General features: G+C 39.8%; 1 protein-coding gene and 1 long non-coding RNA gene across 3 annotated transcripts in view; one reads left to right on the forward strand and one right to left on the reverse strand.

Moving 5' to 3' along the window:
- CAP2 (cyclase associated actin cytoskeleton regulatory protein 2) overlaps positions 1-10,809 on the forward strand; it is a 68,060-nt gene extending 57,251 nt beyond the window's left edge. For both annotated transcript variants that reach the window (XM_071736405.1, XM_071736406.1), the window contains exons 8-13: positions 2,168-2,357; positions 3,186-3,361; positions 4,495-4,618; positions 4,843-4,925; positions 7,572-7,712; positions 9,256-10,809. In XM_071736405.1, coding sequence (XP_071592506.1) covers positions 2,168-2,357; positions 3,186-3,361; positions 4,495-4,618; positions 4,843-4,925; positions 7,572-7,712; positions 9,256-9,339 — 798 coding nt within the window. In that variant the 3' untranslated portion in view covers positions 9,340-10,809. The remainder of the gene's footprint in view (positions 1-2,167; positions 2,358-3,185; positions 3,362-4,494; positions 4,619-4,842; positions 4,926-7,571; positions 7,713-9,255) is intronic.
- A 2,211-nt stretch (positions 10,810-13,020) lies between these two features.
- LOC139792695 (uncharacterized) lies at positions 13,021-17,511 on the reverse strand. The gene is made up of 2 exons (XR_011724359.1): positions 17,281-17,511; positions 13,021-13,325 (listed from the first exon to the last, which is right to left on the reverse strand). It is a non-coding gene; the product is annotated as an uncharacterized lncRNA (long non-coding RNA).
- Positions 17,512-17,528: the final 17 nt, after the last annotated feature.

Below are 17,528 nucleotides of genomic sequence, written 5' to 3' on the forward strand. Positions count from 1 at the left end.
ATTTTTAATAACTTGTAGCTCTTAAGAAAGGTAGTCTATTAAAGGAGCTGTGACTCTGTAAGTCCCTGTCATTTTCCCATTGTATCAACCCACTTAATAAGTATTGGTGCAATGCACAATGTCTGTATAGCTAGCTAAAATAATCAGAACCAATCTAATTTTTCATAATGTCTCTTTTAAAATAGCCTGCTTTGCTGCAGAGAGTTGGGATCAGAGTGACACTCAGTGGCAAGATAGAAGAACTTGTTCTCAGTTTTTCAGATTATAACATCTATTATTAGGATAAATTTTAATCAGATCATTATTGGTTCTTTCTGTCTGATGATATTCTATGTAAGTATTAACTGAAAATAAAACATGCATTTTTTGTTATGCATACTGAAAGAAAGATTGGATTACTTACTTTACCAAGGTCCCCCTCAGTCACAATTTGTGTGTTGTGATGACCTGTAATTGAAGAAAAAGACAAAAGAATTTGAGACTTTGAACTAAAAATTCAAACATTTAATTCCATAAAGAAGAGAGAGCTGAATCACCATAGTTTTACATTCTGCTGTAACTTGAATCTTTGCAGATTACTTGAACATTCTGAAGAGTAGCATGTGTATCTGACAGTCCTCCCAGTTATTTGCATTAGATCAAAACATTTTCTATGTGTCTCTGAATGCACACCAGTATATGGCTAACTGAATTTGGTATACATCAAAAAAGGAGACATTTCCCCTTTTCTGTAAGCAAACACTGGAATAACTTATGGAATCTACCATTTAAGATTCTTAGCATCAGTCTTGACAAGTTGATTGGTAATGATCAATATCAAATATTTGATAGAAATATTTTAGGTGCAGTAAGGTAGCAGTGCAGACTCTCAGACTTGTCAGTCTGCAGACTGGGGGAAAAGAGGCTAGAGAGCATCCCAGCAGAGAGGGAATACTCTGGGAATACTGGTCTGTCGGGAAGAGCGCAGTGGACAACCCGCAGATGAATATAATCACAGTATTGCTGTTTATTGAGAGTAGCCGTAGCCTTTTTATACACAGTGAGGCTGATAACATAATATTGCTGATTGGTACAACACATTCTTCATATGCCACAGGGCACTATCTAGATGGTTAAATACAACTGTTTATGTGCTGTCTATGAGATGCTTTCCCATCCAGTTATTCTTCTTTTCTGCTGCAAACTCCCTTATCTTTTGCCCGTAGCTGATCTTTCAGTAACCTTGCAGCTGGGCCTCAAGGCCCTTAGCTCACTCTGGCTAAAGCTAAATAGTCAGGATTGCTCACATGTCTGTTGTCTTCCAAAAACTCTCCCAACACTGGTCCACTATCAATTGAACATGAGCCAGCAGTGTGCCCAGGTGGCCCGGAAGGCCAATGGCATCCTGGCTTGGATCAGGAATAATGTGGCCAGCAGAACCAGGGGTGGAATTCTCTCTCTCTCTGCTCAGCACTGAGGAGGCCTCACCTCAAGTACTGAGTCCAGTTCTGGGCCCCTCACTTCAAGAAGGACCTTGAGGTGCTGGAGCGGGTCCAAAGGAGAGCACCGAGGCTGTGAGGGGACTGAGGGGAAAGTCTTACAAGGAGAGGCTGAGGGAGCTGGGGTTGTTTGGCCTGGAGGAGAGGAGACTCAGGGGGGACCTCCTCACTCTCCACAGCTGCCTGAAGGGAGGCTGCAGTCAGGGGGGGATCAGGCTCTTCTCCCAGGCAGGAGAGGGCATGGCCTGAAGCTGCACCAGGGGAGGTTTAGGTTGGATATCAGGAAGCACTTCCTCATGGAGAGGGTGATCATGGATTGGAATGGACTGCCCAGGGAAGTGATGGAGTCAGCATCCCTGGAGGTGTCTAAGGAAGGGCTGGATGTTGGCCATGGTATGCCATGGTATGGCCACTGTGGTGGTGTTAGGTCATAGGCTGGACTTGATGATCTCAGAGGTCTTTTCCAGCCTCAGTTATTCTGTGTATGTTTCCAGCATTGCCTGCTTTGATGCAAGGAAAGGTTCACAGTTCTACGTTTGATTATGGTACCAGTAATTCTTCCTGAGCCTGTGGCTGCCTGGACTCACTCAAACTCTCAGCATTTAGGGATGTCAGTAAACGAAGAGTTATCAAAATGCTATGTTCCTTGAAACACTGTATGTTAAATAATTTCCATCTATCTCAAACAGGGTCCTGTCGCATCACCCATGTCTATGAGATCTGTTCTTACAAGTGGGTCATGCCTCTCCCCACCACCGCCACCACCACCACCACCTGGACCTCCCCCCATCTTTGATACAGAGTCCATAAAGGATGAAGGAACTGCATCTCGCTCAGCACTATTTGCACAGCTTAACCAGGGAGAGGCAATTACCAAAGGTCAGGGGGAAAATAATCAAATTTTGGTTCATGAGTCAGACTGTGTCAAGAGCTGATATATGTATTAACCTAAATTCCACTACATTTTTATTCCATGTTTAATCAGCTTAGATCTTTCTGTAGCTTACAGTGCCTCTGATGGAGGAGATTCCATACCAAAACCTCCTTTAAAAGCAACAATATATTCAGCATACCTAAAATTCACACCGTCTATTTAGAGATTTCCATTTAATTTTAAGGCAGCCAAGCTGGGCATCTTCAGTCCCCAGTAGGTGGTGAACTTTTTTAAGTTGCAATTACAATAAAAATTTATCCCCCTTTCTGATTTACATTCAGTGTACCAAACTGTGACAGACTATTAGGTGAAAAGGTATGGATCATAGGTCAATGTGGAGTACAACAATAAAGCTTTTTGTATAAATACTGGACAGCTGTAATTAAAGTGGATGCCTGTGAGTTTAAATACACATGTTTGATATATCTGCCCTGAACTCTGCAGGGATAGGTCAAATATTGTCATAAATTAGAAAAAAGAATCACATTTTTATGTATGGAAAAAAATTATGTAAGAAGCTCTCAGAGCTTGCTACAGACGGAAGGGGACCAGAAGACTTTGCGGCGTTTGTTGAGCCCATTCACAGTAAAAGATTATATATGAATTTATAAAAATATGTAGGCAGTTACACTGTAGGTGGTTGCCCAGGCAGACCTTGAGGAAATGAAAAATGTAGATTCGCAGAATATTTTAACACCATAAAAAATGAAACTTTCCTGCTTAAATATGAACACCCTTAGTAAGTTGTTTTTTTTTTTTTTTTTTTTTTTTAGGGCTTCGGCATGTCTCTGATGACCAGAAGACTCACAAGAACCCAAGTCTACGCAACCAAGGTCCCCCTGTTCGTTCTCCAACAAAAAGCCATACTCCAAGTCCCACCTCTCCCAGGAACTCCCCACAGCAGAGTCATGCCCCTGTCTTGGAGCTAGAGGGAAAGAAGTGGAGAGTGGTGAGTTTCACTTGCAATTAAAATGGGCTGAGTATTGCATTGCTCTGCCTTGCTACCATTTTGCTACAGCTATTACTATTTTGTTGCATCTCAAGTTAATTAATTTATCTGTGAGAATCATATAGTAATGATATATTAAAATTGTGTATCCATCTCAAGAATATCAGAACCAATGTATAAATTCCTTGCAAAATCTGACAGTTGAGAACTCCAGTTAAAATCCCTCCTTGCAGACTGTTTGTGCAATTGAGATATAACAGTGTTAACACAGAACACTTTCTCCAGCTTTGTTAACCAATGGAATTACACATTTATTTTTCATCACCCATTCCGTGCAAGCATGTCTCCCATGCTTAAAAGTAGAGAAGTGCTTTCCTTTTGCTCAGTCTACAGATGGAAAAGATGCATTTGCTTGAAGTTTGGGAGTTAATTTATGTAGGCAAATACCACATAGTATAAGAGAAAATATACATGAGTGCATTGGTTAAAAGAGGCAGTTTATGCAATATGCAGTTTAGTTATGCAGAAGGTTATATACTCAGTCATTACTGTGAAGCTGAGTTTGCACAAGGTGCAGTCACAATTTGCCTGTGTTATGTTGCCGTAGGGTTAAAGTACATGGAATTTCCTTGTGGATCCCTAGACTTTCCTTGACGTTCCTAGAGTGTAAATATCTTTTTGTGCTTTGTAATTAAGGAAGTTTCTTCACCTGTTAGTCCTTACTGTACATGGTAGTGCCTGCACCTGTTAATAGTGCACTGTATAGACCATTCTGTGGCATTTGGGGAAACAAAAACTTGCTCTGTTGTTCAAGGTACCAGTCTGAACTGGATGGGGGCCACAAAACAGTTTTGTAACTGCAGTTTTAAATTATTGTGAGCATAATATTTCTGCTACAAAATTAATGGGTTTTGTCAGGGTCTATGCCAAGTTCTTCAGTTCTGCAGCTCTAAAACATACATATGTCATCTAGGGGTGAATTAGGTGAAAGCAGGTTAGATTTTTAAGCTACAGGAAGGATATTGGTCTGTTGTATCTGAAGATGTAATGACTTGAGGATAAGTTGTACTAAACTCTGTCTGACTGTTAGCTAGTTAAAGACAACTGATTAAATAAGCTTTCTTTTGAAACAGGAATATCAAGAGGATAAGAATGATCTGGTCATTAACAACACTGAACTCAAGCAAGTAGCCTACATATTTAAGTGTAACAAATCTACACTTCAAATTAAAGGAAAAATCAATTCAATTACTATTGGTGAGTGAATAGCTCAGCTGTTCTTTAAATGCCAGTTTTGAAAAAACTGACTTACGTGATCAATAACAGATCCAAATCATTCCATTCACATTAATGGACTGATCATGTGAGTAAAGCTGCTCAGCTATGCAGTGGAAGACTGGGAATTTTCATCGTTAATGTAGCAGGTGTGCATTTATTTGCTTATATCTTACCTTTCTTATTTATTATTGCTTTTATTTTAGACAACTGTAAAAAGTTTGGCCTTGTGTTTGACAACGTTGTGGGAATCGTGGAAGTGATCAATTCCAGGGATATTCAGATTCAGGTAAACATCTACTTGAGAAACAAAGATAGAAATAGAGGAGAAGCAGGACAACAAAAATAAAATAAAAAATCCCAAGGTGTAGCTACAAGAGATTTTAAAAACTTAGAGGAGCACAAAAAAAAAAAAAAAAGATTGATGCATTCAAATGGATCTTTCTATTCACTAAAAATCTGCTGATGTCTTTAGAAAATGCCCATTAAAACTATTGAGCATCACTGAACAAACCTGACCTGGTCCAGTCCCTTCTGGTTTCTGTGTAGCTGAAAGATCTGTACACTCTAAGGACTTGCTTTTGGCCCTAATTTTCTTGCTTTCGTGATCAACAGCTCTTGAAAGCTCAGCAGTGCTTGTGGAAAAATTTCTGGCAGTTAGCTAATTGATTTCTAAACCCAGAGGACAGTTACTTCTTTTTTTCTTGTTTTGTCAATGGAAATGTTCAAACAGACTGTCAAAGGACAACTAAATGACATAAAGTGAAAGTGAAAGTAGGTGTAGGGGTGTCAAAAATCTCCCCTGCCAGCAATGTGACACATGGCATGAGTAAGTGATGTGGTCACTTGCCTACAAAAGTTATTTTCTTTGATAAATTGTAAGCAGAGCTTCATCAGAGATCACCTTCCTTGTTCTTCTTGTGAGAAGAAAAGACATGTATTTTAAATCCATATCTTGCCATCTCTGTTGGCATACTTACTCTGTTCAAAATAAAGACAATCTGCTTGACATTTTCAGCATTTGACTCATCTCATTCCAAAGAGGTCTACCTGTACGTGCTGTAGCAGTTGGTTGTATCCAATTTAGATGACCTAGTCTCAAGAAAGTACTTTACAATATATTATTTTAAGCAAAAAAGAAATGAAATGTAAATTAAACTGTACCAAATCTTTAAGCAAGGTGAGCTCATTTGCTTGAAGGGCTTTGCCTGCTGTATGACATTAAATGTAGGCAGTTCTGCTCTGTGCTTCAGATATACTGGTCACAGCCACCACAGGGGATAACAGCAAGATTGATTTTTATATTTTGAACCTTATGCAAGTGACTGACATTGCTACCAGCTGTGCACCATCTTCTGAGCTGTAAAAAGCAGTTTTATTCATGATCTCTACATGTCTTCTTGTGGTAGAGCTAGTTAGTTAAGGAAAAAGATCCCACACATTTATGTGACTGTTTTTTTAAATAACAGGATGATTTACATCATTACTTCTGGAACTGTTCATTAAAGATGAAAAAATAAGCTGTAATTCACTGTAATGTGCACTGAATTCACAGCTTGTTAATATTCAAATAAAGGGGAAATATCTTTTCTAAGTATCAAAATTCTTTTGATTAAGCAGTTTCTATGAATACTGTACAATGCTTTTATGACACAAAGCTGAAAGTAGTTCCACTTAAGAAGGTAGAGTCTGGCTATACATGAGATGCTGCTTGAAAACAGGCAGCTTCTGCAGAGTTTGAGTATGCCAAGTGCTGAGCACTGCAGTTTTCTCACTATTTTAAGACCTGAGCTTATAATTTTCAAATACATGATAGGTTAATGGAACAAATGTCAGTAAATTCATCCTACAGGTTTTGCTATAAATAGTTACTTCAGTGCCATATTGCTTGGCTCTCTCCTTCCAGTGGTTTGCAGTTCTTTTTTCTTGCTAGATGTTTGCAAAATTTATTAAACACACCCTCCTTTTGTTCTCTATTGAATGAGATCCTCTTAAAGAAAAAAAGAAATATAATTTTAAGAGGTGTTGATCACCACATAGATGAGACTTCAGGATCAGAGTGGGATGCAAGAGTGCACGAACTTGTTCTTTGTTTGCCATCACATTTAAGGAACTGAAGGTGAAAATGTATTTTTAACTTGTGTGATAGGAGACACTCTTTCATTAACAAATAGGTATTTTTCACATGCTGTTACTATTTCTTTTCCTTTTGATGCTTTGTCCATAGTATATTACTGTCCCTGCTAGAGAGGGCAGCAGGATTAGGAATTTTTACTGACAACCAGCAAGTCAGACAGGCAGCCATGAAGAAATCTTTTGCTCTCTAGAACTGCAAATAAGAAAAGATTTCCTTTTCTCCCTAAGTAAATGTCGTACTTGCTTTTTGAAGTGACATCAGAAATACCTTTAGAGATTTAATCAAATATATCTCAGTACTGTTTTAGAACTGTAGCTTGCCTGACTGTGGTTTCCCTTTCCTATTGCAAGCTGTAAAACCTGGAAGAGCACTGAAGTCTTCAGAATATGTTCTATAACACTTGTTGGGTAGTATTGTACATTGGGATCTTCCATTTGCCTATAGTGGATTGGAGTTGAAATGTCTGATTTCTTAACCAGTTCTCACTGATGAACAAAGTGAACATGACCTAAATATCAGCACCAAAGTGTCACTGGAATTAGAAAGAATCAGGGAATCCCTTTCATCAGGCTCTATATTAAAAGCTTGCTGTTTAAGTTTGCTATTTTGTATGGGGCTTTTAACACCACCAAGAATTATCACAGTGCCTAACAAATCAAATATAAGCATCATACAGGCAGATGATGCACAGATAAGGTATTGGTGGCCAAAATTAGACCTGGCAGGCAATGAGGATTTTATTAACAGTATCTTTGTGTGCATTTTAAGAGTTGATATTAAACAGATTTTATTTTGCAGGTGATGGGTAAAGTGCCAACCATTTCTATTAACAAAACAGAAGGCTGCCACATCTACCTCAGTGAGGAATCTTTAGACTGTGAGATTGTGAGTGCCAAATCATCCGAGATGAACGTCCTCATCCCTCAAGAGGGTGATTATGTGAGTGAGATATTTTTAAAGCTTTCTTCTGTCTTCCCCACTAGCCTTGGTAGCTAATAGCATTTAAACTGCTAGGAAAGAAACTAATGTACCACATAGATTGCATCACAAAAAAATGATCCAAACCCATTTCATTTCTTTGTACCTGTATCTCAGCTATCAGTGCAGGAAGAACTCTATTTTCTGGAGTACAAAGTAATTTCAAAGACCAGACATGTAGTTATTTCTTTCCATTTTGATAGATAATAGCTTAATCTCCTATCCATTCAGTTTTCTTTTTTGATATATAAACATAATCTCTAAAGAAACTCAGTTCACACAAGAGCAATCAAGTCTGAAGATGATGATGCTAAAACTGAGGTAAATATAATGCTACTACAAATTAAATAATACAGCATAATATACTTTTTTTTTCTAAAGCTGTTGATACATGGGCAGCATCTGTGGGACCTTCTAGTGTTTTCAACGTATGTCTTTAAAAGCCACCTAAACATGCACATTTTCCCAGCTCATTTTCTATTCTAGTAAGATATTCATACTATGGCCACCACCATTTCTAGTAAAGTCTGTCTCTGTCTCTGTCACTTCACACACTAGCAAGGCGTCGTGCAGGCTAAGCATAATCTTAATAGCTTCCTACTTTCCTCAACAGAGCACTATTGAAATTGCACTGAATGGTCACAGACAGTTCTTAAATTTCTCATAAGTCTTTTAGGCTGGAGTTGTGTATGGTAGAGGGGTTTAGGCTTTATAAAAGAAAATGTAACAAGAGAATTATCATGCTTCACCTTTCCAAAAGTCACTGCTGGATGCCCAGCTTCTGATTTACTAAAAAGGAAAAGATGTTCAGCAGATGAGTAAAAAGATCCTTTTTGATCAGTCTCACCTCAGCTCAACACATCATCTGAAATTAGGGGTTATCAAAACACCCATTAGAGATCGGAACAAAAAAAGCCCTTCCCTTCACATCTTTTTTTGCTTACTAGAAACAAAGGAAGACCCAACATCTCCCATCCTTTCACTGAATATATGAAATGGAAGGAGACTTTCTTTGATGTTCTGCTTTGTTTTGTATACCCCACAAGGAATGCTGCATCTTTTGAAGTATATCACACTTAAAATAATAGTGTTTTTGTAAAAATAATTTATTATTCTAATATTGCTTTTGTTCTTAAAATTAGTCTCCTTGCTAAATCTCCACATCTAAATCCTTCCTACTCTCTTCCAACCCAGACACTGATATAATCTAAAGTAATTTCTGACATGAAGCTTATTTACTTAGCCATTCCAAATAATAGTGTGAGGGGGATTACTGCAAAGTAGTAGCATACCAAGGCTATTTGAAACTGGTTAGCAATAAGGGGTTTTCCTGTGTGGCATTGTAAAATAGCTTCCTAGGGTAATGAAGAAGGCTTCTCTCTAATCCTGGCATGTCTGAGCTATCAATGCATTCTCAGTCATGTAGCACTAATAGTATTCCACCAGTTTTCATGAGGTATCCACTGTTTATTTAACTATCATTGTTGCATTTGTTTCTTACCAGAAAGAATTTCCAGTTCCTGAACAGTTCAAGACAGCATGGGATGGATCTAAATTGGTCACTGAACCTGCAGAGATCGTGGGCTAACTTCCTAATGCCATACAGCACTTGCTGACCATGACCAGACCACAGCCAGCATAAACAAAGCAGTAATGTAAAGAACTAGAGGTAGCAGTAGTTCACACTGCTGTCATAGACCCTCAAGTGTTAGCTCTGCATGCTAGAAACAATAACACATCTGGCACGCTTTTGTTAGGCATCCCAGTATTTTTCACATTTCCACAGTTTGACTTCACTCACAATTTTAATTCCACATGATGTCATGTGAATATAACAGATTTAAGCCCCCACCCTCCAGTCACATCACTGGTTTGAAATACTGTATACATTAAGCCAAAATACTGCATGATACACTTTACCATCTTGCTTCAGTGCATTCCTTTTTCTGTTTCTGCTAATCAAGAACAGCGTTAAGACTTTAAGATGTTTATTTTTACCTGTTAAGCACTTCCTGTATAATGCAGTAAAAATGTACCCCTAGGAAGTATGCAGTTCCTTGTAGTTCTGTGGCAATCGTAATAGGTTTGGTTTGGTTTCGTTTCATTTTGTTTTAAACAAGCAAAAGGACAACTTTCAGCAATGCATTTTACTAACAAGAGATTTTAAAAATTGATATTTTAATCAAACACTTTTCTAATATGTATATTTAGAAGATCCTGATGTTTTCTTGTGAGAGAAGATTTTATTATGGTCCACAGACTGGATGTTGCCCTTATTTCTTGCCAATTAGTAATTCTTTCTAAGCTAAAACCTTGTAGCAAATCACTTGAAGGCTTTTTGCTCCTTTTTTTTTTTGTGAGACAATCTCTCACTCTTTAAAATTTCACATTGTATCTTGCATCCTATTCAGAAAAACAAGGGAGACATTAATGTCCATTTCTTTACTAATAACATTAATTTAAGATATTGCTATTGTAGCTCATATTAATTTAAAATATCCTCCTGTTTTTCCCCCACATTTTTAGGACTTCGTTTCAAATACTTCCACAAAGTAAAGCCATAGATTTATATCATTCTAATTCTAAGCCCAAATAAAGGGGTTATTTCCTGTCTAGCCCTTTGACCTTACTTTATAGTCCCTATTTTCCCTGCTTTTTAACAAAAGTGGAGTGTTGTATACATTTGTACTATTTCAGCCCACAGTACATAAAATTTTAAAAATTTTAAGTCAGTTTGTTTTCCATCACTTGTAATACTTTGTAACAGTGAAACCACCGTGAGATACTTGCAGAGCTAGTTATAAGCTAAATTTTGTGCCTAATTAAACCTTGAAAGTACATTAATTCTTGAGGGCTTTTAAGCATATCTTTGATTGTAAACCCTATAGAATACAACCAGTAGTGCTCATTCCGTAAGGTTTTGCTACCTGATGTTTAATCTATGTGTACAATGTGTTTGCTTTAATACCTACCATTCTTTTTCAACAGTAAACTTCTTTATGAAATAAAAAGGAAAATGTACTTGTTTAAATACAAAGACTTTCAGAGCTTGCTCCAAGTGCAGTGTTTGTCCTCCATGCATTCTCCTTCTCAAAAGCTGTTTCATAAGCTTAATTGAGAAAAAGTAGCTCCTCCTCTAGCCCACCTGACACTGAATGGTGGGCACTCTGCATGCTAGCAGGTAAACCTGAAGTTTCTTGCATTTGCCTTAAGTTGATTGCCTTTTCATGATTCTCACTTCTAAGAGCACCTGTATCTTCCAGGGATTATGTCCAGGGAAATGATCGTGGCCTGATGCAAGTTTATGTTTGCCTTCTATGTTTAGCTTTTTCCCATTGATTTCCTGTATGGCTTTGGGTGTGCCCCTCCTATGTCAACAAACGACAAGTGTCTTATTTTACTTGGGTGTGCTTCACCTCTGAAAAACGGGCATTGCATACTTGTCATGATAAGAGGATTGTTGAAGGATTGCTTAATCCTTAAATCACAATTCCTTCCTAACATTCATGTTTCTGAAATAACCAAGACCCAAGTACTTTTTGACTGGTTTCTCAACAGGAAGAGGTCTAATGCAGTAACTGCATGTCTGAAAGTCTGAACACACAGGAGAATTTGTAAGAGGGGAGAAGTTTAAAACACAAGGATGAAGACCCTGCAGACCCAAGGTAATTGCTTCAGCTGGAGAAAAGGCTAGTAAGTCCATGCATTATTGGACATCAGCAAACCAGAACAGGAGAGAGACTTTTCTGAATATGCAAACAGATTTTATCTGATGCTCTTTAGTCAGCCACATGACAAAAAATCTCTAACCAGCTTTTGCCAGTTCTGGTCCTCAGAAAAAATGTGTCATAAATTTCCAGTAGATTTGACAGTTCTTTTGCTACAACTTCTCTTTAGCCTCAAAACTATAGAGGAGTTATAAATAAACAAAATAAATCCAAATTCTTATTCTACCCTACATGAATTTCTCTACAATTAAAGTTAAGAACTAATTTCCTGAAAAATCGAGTATACCTTGAGATAAAAATTGTCAACAAGCTGCAGAATGATGACTTGATTAAGTTACCTCAACCATGATCAATTATGCCCACCCAGGCTTCAGCAGCAAATTTGATCTGTTGACTGCAGCAAGGAATGAACTGCTAAATGCTGAGCATCCCTCAGGTCCAATTGATCATTTCTTTTTACTGCATGCCATCACACAAGATATCCCCCATGATTTCAGTTCTACTAAAATTGTGCACTAAAATTGTGGTTATGCTGTAAATCAGTGCAGCTATCATAACAGAAAACAGTGCTTTAGGTGCATATATTGAGATGGAATGAAAGTGTATGGTGTAATCAGCCAGTTCATTTTTATAAATCTGCATGGGTCATATATTCACCAATATAGATGCTGTGAATCAGACAGTAAAGTACATGTAAAAGAAGATTTTTTTACTAGGTGTCCGAATGGAAAAAGCCTTTTCCTATGAAGGAAGGTTCTGTTTCTTAAATAGGACCTCTGTAAAAGTACTCAGAAGTAATGTGTACAAGTACCTCACAAAGTTCAGCAAGAGGAAAGGCAAAGTCTTGCCCCTGGGGTACAACCACCCCATATACCAGTAAATGCTGGGGGCTGTCCAACTGGAAAGCAGTCCTGGTGGTCACCAAGTTGAACATGAGCTAGTGATGTACCCCTGCAGCAAAAAAAGCTGACAATGTCCTGGGCAGCATAAGGAGGAGCATTGCCTGCAGGTCAAAGGAGGTGACCATTCCTTTCAACTCGGTACCAGTGAGGCCACTGCTGGGTACAGTGCTGGGCTCCTCAGTGCAAGAGAGACATGGGCTTACTGAAGTAAGACCACTGAAGGGTCATGGAGATGATTAAGTGACTGGAGCAACTCTCCCAGGAGGAAAAGCTGGGAGGGTTGGGGCTGTTCAGCCTGGAGAAGGCTCAGGGAAGTTCTGTAATGTCTATAAGTACCTGAAGGGAGAATGTGAAGAGGATAGAGCCAGGCTCTCTCCTCAGCAGTGCTCAGCGACAGCACTGGAGGCAAGGGGCACAAACTGAAACACGGGGCTTTCTCTCTGAACATCAGGAAACATTTTTTCACTACGCAGGTGACCAAGCACTGGCGTGGGTTGCACAGAGAGGTGGTGGGGTCTCCCTCCTGGGAGGGAATGCCTCCTGGGAGGCATTCAAAAGCCATCTGGACGTGGTCCTGGGCAACCGGCTGCAGACAGCCCTGTTCAGGGGGCTTGGACCACATGGCCTCCGGACCAACCCTGCCAACCTCAGCCCTTTTATTGATTCTGTGACACTTCCTTAGTTAATCAGAATATATTTTTTACCGAGCATTGATAAGGTCTAATTAGTAATCAGACGCCTGGAGGCAGTGACTGCAGGTGTCCACCAGGTGGCAGGAGCCAGCGAAGGTCCCGGCCCTCCCCATCTCTCTGTCCCCGGCATCGCTGGGAGACAGAGGGTGCGGAGGATGCGAGTGCTGTTTGTCAAGAACTGTCAAGAAACCCGGATCTTTAGAAGTCACTGTAAGAACAGCGAGAGATTACTTCGGTTTTGAAATTACCATCCTGGTAAAAAAGAGAAAGGCTCGACTGGGATGAACAGGGAAGAAGAAAATACAATTACATGTTACCAATGGTTAATTTTATCTTCTTGTTTGGTTTTTTTTTTTAACACTGCAAAGCATATCTCCATTAAAAGCACATTTACCAAAAACTATCGAATTATCTCAAAAGCAATATTTAACAGAGATATTGAAGGTAAAGGGGTACTAAATTTCAAGGCTGAATTTGAAAAGAAGAAATCCTTTCAATGTCCATGGGAACAGGGCACTTGCTAAGGCTTCCCTGTCCTGCATTTATTATCCAGACAAACCATTCTTGTTACTGTTTTCTGAGCCTTCAATGTATCTGGATCTGCATTAGTTCCTGCAATGTTATTGCATTTTCATAAACGTGTGTGTCACATTTCTTTCCCATAGATCAAGATTTGTCTATTTTAAATCCTACAGGGGGTCCAACTCTATATGCATCCTTGGGCACCCTCCTGACAAGCTGTGTGACTGTGCTCCCTCTAAAATGTGGAAGCAGCTGCCACTTTTTTCACAGGCAAACGTTCACTCGGTTACACAATATTCTGTCAAGCAGCATAGTTACCTAGAACATACAAGAGAGATTCAGTTCCCCTGCTGGAGGTGATCTGGGCCCACTGCTGTGAAAATACTGCCCAGCAGTAGCTGCTGCCCTCAGGTTTCTATAAACAGGCCCCTGACATAAGAAGCAGTCATTAGATAAAAATCATAAATAACCTTCCCCAAGGAATGTTGTGACTACCAGAAAGCAAGAACCAACTCCCTCTTTATGGTTAAAGTAATCCTGACAAATCTTTTTGGGTGCCAAATTTTTGTAGAAGAGAGAACACTCTCTAGTCCACCACCCAAAACTCAGTGGTGATCTTCTGGACTTAATTCTGCTTCCCTAAGTCATGCAGCAATGCCAAGAACCCTACCTGATCACCACTGACCACCAAAGATTCTTCTCCAAATCCCTAGTCCCAGTGCTCCTCCAACAGAGAAACACTCATATTTTCTCTCTAGGAATACTAAAGAATGTGTTAGGGAATTAGGTAACTAATAAGGCTTCTGAATGCCATGCTGCTGAGTGAAGTTGTTTTCTGGTTGCTCTTCATTCCAACTAGGTCAAGGTAAAAAGCCAGTAAAAGTATTTACACACAACTCCCCAGACAGTATCCCTAGTGGTAAACAGGCAACAGCCACATTAAGAATCTTTGTATTCTAAGATAAAAGTGGAAAAGCTCATTTTTCTCCAGCTGATTTGCTATGGTATTTTATCCACTGTGATCACTAGGGTTCTGTTTTCTGTCTGTATTACAACTGAATTTCCATCTATTCAGAAATGTCTCTGAGGGGACCATGATAGCTTTTAAAGCCAACCTACCCTTCAAAATCCTCAGCTGGATTAATCAGATTAGTTTCAGTCTAAAAGGCTAAATTGATTTAATTTGGGAGGCAGTTGGGCCATTTTTCTACACAGATATATCTAGTGTTTTAATTTATATTTCTGTAAATGGGTTCTGGCTCAAGTTTCATGCTCTGTACTTGCCCCAGGAAGGTGTAAAGTTCTCACTCTATGGTGACTCGGTGTGTATGTTTCAGTAATGAAGAAACTCTTTAATCAAAATCTGCATTGAATTTCACTCTGTACATAAACATGCATACATGATACAAATGTGTAAATATCATTAATAGATGTAGGCTGCCAGGCACAACAATAATTAACCACTTTGGAATCACAAGATGTTGTTGTTGATTAATGTCCAACAACTCTCATCCAAAGATTTTTTAAAAGAGCTCCTATTGCTAGCACACTTCAGCATGATGCAGGAGATGTGATCTGCATCCCTCAAGAAGAGAACTGAACATTTTTGTACATCCAGAATTGTACATCCCATTGTACTTCTGCAATTCCTTGGTTTAAAATAATGTTTAAAAACCTGCCCTGAAAACTTGATGCTAGAACGTGTATTGAAAGTGAGCAAAGATACCTCTCTTTAGCTCTGAACAACAGCTGGATTTACACCCCACTCAAGAGTGACAGATTGGGCCATTCAGCATTATCTATACTTACAGAGCTTAAAATGGGATTCCAGAATCCCCTTAAAGCTTAAGTATCACAATACCAGCTTTTAGGTGCTTACTCCTGTCTTTTGATCTAGTTCAAAACATTTCCTCTTGCCTAAATCTCACTTCTAAAGAAGAGGATATTTAACTTCCAAGGCATTCAGCTACTTATTTTCATCAACTGATACAATGAACTACCCAAGATTATCTCCCTTCCTGACTCTGCTCACAAGAGAAAGATGGAGGAATCAGTGCTGCAGAAGCTCCTAAGTTTCCCCATAACATACAGCAATGAAACAAGACCCTTTGTCACCAAATTAGGCTGTGAGTTCCCCACAAATGGCAAGGACAGTTGTTAAAGCATCTCTATCATATGCATCGTAGAGCAGATTAACCTGAATGCTTGCAAAATTTGCAGGTTATTTTTTTCAGGAAGAAAAATGAGATACCAATTATTAAAAAGTTTGGGAATAAAGAAATGTTAACACTGTCTCTGTTACCTGTTACTCCCCTTCTCTCTGCTGTCAGTGACTCCATTTTATCTCTAATACCCAGCAGAATTACATAGCGAGTTACAAGTTGCTATGCCCATGATATGCTGCTGGTGACCCTAAAATTTGTGTGTGGCTGGCAGCATTGTATGACACTGCAAGATCTTGTAATTGTACCTTTGGATCTGACCTGGCTTGTAAAACCTGTGGCCACACACTCATCCAACAACAACAACAACAACAACAAAAAAAAAGGCCTGGTGCCATTCTCCTGAAGGTTTTTTGGTGAAAATCCAATTAGAAAAAATACTAAGTAGACTGCAGTAGATGAAGGAAGAAGTAAAGTATTATAAAAGAAGAAGCTCTGTTATGTTACTTTCACTGTCAGTTTTTCAAGCCAGTTTCCTTCCCTCCTTCCTTGTCCTTCCTAATCATGCTACAATGTGCCGTTTCCTGAATCATTTACCCATACTGGTTTCACACAGGTCTGTGTTTCAAAACACATGCCACTGTAATTAGAATCCTATCTATGTAACAAGTGCCAGCACCTAGTATAACTGCATTTAATTAAGATGGTATGGGTTATTTGCAAAGCACTTTTGTCACTCCACCTCAGCTTATCTGTAGGAGAGACACACGCTGCAGAGACTGCTTCAGTTTTTCAGACACTTAGAGTTACATGGAAAAATAAGTTTAGTTTTAGTTTCTGTTTTAGTCTTTTAGTCTGTTTTAGTGTTTATTCAGAGAGGGGGGGAAACTTCTGAGTTTTTTCAGCTGTGCTATTTTCTGTGTTACAATTGGGAAACACTCCACCTTTACAGTATGTATTAATAGTTTTTTCAGTAAGGAGATATGTGAGCAACTGTGTTACACATAACTCGTGGGGCTGAAGTGCTTAGTGGTGCATAGGAACCTTAAAAATTAATTTGAAGAGCTGTGTTCACACTTGCTGTAGGGCTCCTAGCACTTTGCTCAGCTCTATTTGCATGAGAATAACATGAACGTGATAGAGGAAAACACGGAAAACGGGAGATGGAAAAGAAAACAACATTGCGAGAGAAAAATCAAAATGTAGAAGGGCAGAAAGAGCAGTTCGGCACCTTTCCTCCCTCAAAACAATTTCAACCCGCTTCCTATTAGCAACTTCATCCCAGAGGGCGGCTGGGCGGCTGACACCTGGGAGCGGGCGGGCCTGGGCCTATGTCTGGCCGGGCCGAGTGCCGCCGTTCTCCGCAACACCGCCCCGGCAGCTGCGGGTAGAACCGGAGAACCCTGGTGTTTATAGCAAGGAAAAATTACGTGCCCCCTATGCCTGCACGGCTGCCGGGAGACCCCTCAGTAGCTCGGCCAAGCACCCCACGCACCGCCTCTAGGCCGCCATCGCTCCCTCACCTCAGGGGTTGGCTGTCACCTCCTGAACACTTGGGCCCGCCCGCGGCTTGGAACCGCGTCCCCGCCTCAGCCCTGGGCGATACCATCTCACGGGGGAGGAGAAGGGGGATGATGAAGGAAGCCTCGCTCTTTCCCGTCACAACGACAGGAAGGGGGTTGCTGGAGAGTGGTACGCTCCTGGTCAGTCGGGGTGCTCGAAGGATTCTGCCCGGTGTTCGCCCGCTTCCTCTGCTTCCCGCCCCTCTCTG

This window comes from Heliangelus exortis, chromosome 2, assembly GCF_036169615.1.
Source record: "Heliangelus exortis chromosome 2, bHelExo1.hap1, whole genome shotgun sequence".
Lineage (NCBI taxonomy): Eukaryota > Metazoa > Chordata > Aves > Apodiformes > Trochilidae > Heliangelus > Heliangelus exortis.